General features: G+C 39.1%; 1 protein-coding gene across 1 annotated transcript in view; it reads left to right on the plus strand.

Annotated features, from left to right (window-relative positions):
* The window catches only part of MRPS35 (mitochondrial ribosomal protein S35), a 39,382-nt gene that overhangs the window by 20,627 nt on the left and 16,998 nt on the right, over positions 1 to 1,757 (plus strand). Inside the window, 1 exon segment of the mRNA XM_013003971.2 lies at positions 1,558 to 1,592. Coding sequence (XP_012859425.1) covers positions 1,558 to 1,592 — 35 coding nt within the window.

The following is a 1,757-nucleotide window of genomic DNA, read 5'->3' on the forward strand; positions in this document are numbered from 1 at the left end:
TGTTCGACATCCCAACAGTTTCTGTGGCATTTTTCCCAAGCAGGAAACAAAACTTCACAGCTACACACTTTTCTTAAGTCTGCCATTACAAAAAAACAAGGTTCGAGCAAAACTGCTTTCATGAAAAAATTCACTGTGACCAGACAGAACCTTCCTAGGCGACGCCACTGGGCACACTAACTGAGCGTGAGTTGCTGGATGCTCAGATGCATACTACAAAAGCGCCTCTACTACACCCGGCACCATTCTGGTTTAGGGGGTATCCCTCGTCTTTCCTCATAGTTTTATGAGACTGGACGTCTGAGTTCAGGGCACTAACTCTAGGGGAAGGCTCTTATCTCTCTTCAGCTTCTGTTCCTCAGCTCCTTAGCACTCTTCCTGCTCCGTGGGATCAGTCTTCTCCCATCTCTGTTTGCTAACTGCTGTGCCTAATCCAGGCTTTTTAAGACACACCCTCCATGGACAAGACCTTGTTAACATAACAGAAAACTGTTCCCAAATGGAATTATATTAATAGGAATAAGGGTTAGAATTCCAGCACATATTTTGGAGGTGCACAGTTTAATTCATAATAGAGTATCTTCCCCCAAAAACCCCAAAACTCACTGCCCTTGAGTCAATGCCGACTCATAGTGACCCTGTAAGGCAGGGTAGAACTGCCCCTGTGGGTTTCTGAGACTGTAACTTTTTACTGGAGTAGAAAGCCCCTCTTTCTCCCTCGAGCAACTGTTCACTTTGAACTGTTGACCTTCCTATTAGCAGCCCAATGTGTAACCACTATTCCACCAGGGATCCTGTGATTGTAATGTTGATCAATTTAAATATAGTCCTTTCACTGAGACTAGTAGAGGATTCAAATAATTCCATACCAAAACTGTACCATAATATGTTTAATTAGCCATATTATGAGACATTAGTTTTTAAAATCATCTTCTTAAAGAATGTTATAATTTGTTTCTTTAGAGGTTAATATTTGTGTATATACATAAAAATTATGTTTCTAAGATAACTTTCCTAAATGGATGACTCTTGTATCAAAAGGGTGAAGATCATCTAAAAGTTTTTTTAATGATATTATAAAATTTTCTACAGGAAATATGAAAAATAAATCACCAACAGAATGAAAAAGACAGTTTTTCTGTACCCTCAGTAACCCTAGATAATTATTACCTACCAAATTGTTAGTCTAAGACATTCATATTTATACTCTGCATGCCTTTGAATGCAAGCAAGATTGAGAATTTCTTCCTTTCCAAAATGCGTATTTTTATCATTTGACCATTTTGATGGTATGCTAATTATTAGTGTGATTCTGTTTTTGCCTTTGGAGTAATAGTTCTAATGACATACAGTTCACATGCTAGTTTGGGACACCAGGAATGCAGAGGAGAACTGTTCGGTAGCGTTTCCAAGCCCCTCTTTCTTTAGAAACAGATTGCCAGGCTTGTCTTCCGCGGCACCTCCGGTTGTGTTTGAGCCTTTTGCCGTATCCGTGTGGAGTGTGCCACCCTGAGACTGTTTCTCTCTATACTGAAAGTAAGGCCTTTTAAAAGGAAGCCACTCTCCAAAGCCCGTAGTGAAAGCGATTGGGAGTTTCGATCCACCTGCGTGACAGTGAGGTAGCTACATAGATCATTTGGAATTCTTTTGAATGGTAGATTAGTCTGTTCCCCCCCATTTAAAAAGTTGATTCATTATGAACTTTATTCTTTAAGTAATCAGTACTATAATATTTATGTTTTTTTGTTCAAATTATT

Source organism: Echinops telfairi, unplaced genomic scaffold (genome assembly GCF_000313985.2).
Source record: "Echinops telfairi isolate 266 unplaced genomic scaffold, ASM31398v2 ScPeMD7_21;HRSCAF=78, whole genome shotgun sequence".
Classification (NCBI taxonomy): Eukaryota; Metazoa; Chordata; class Mammalia; order Afrosoricida; family Tenrecidae; genus Echinops; species Echinops telfairi.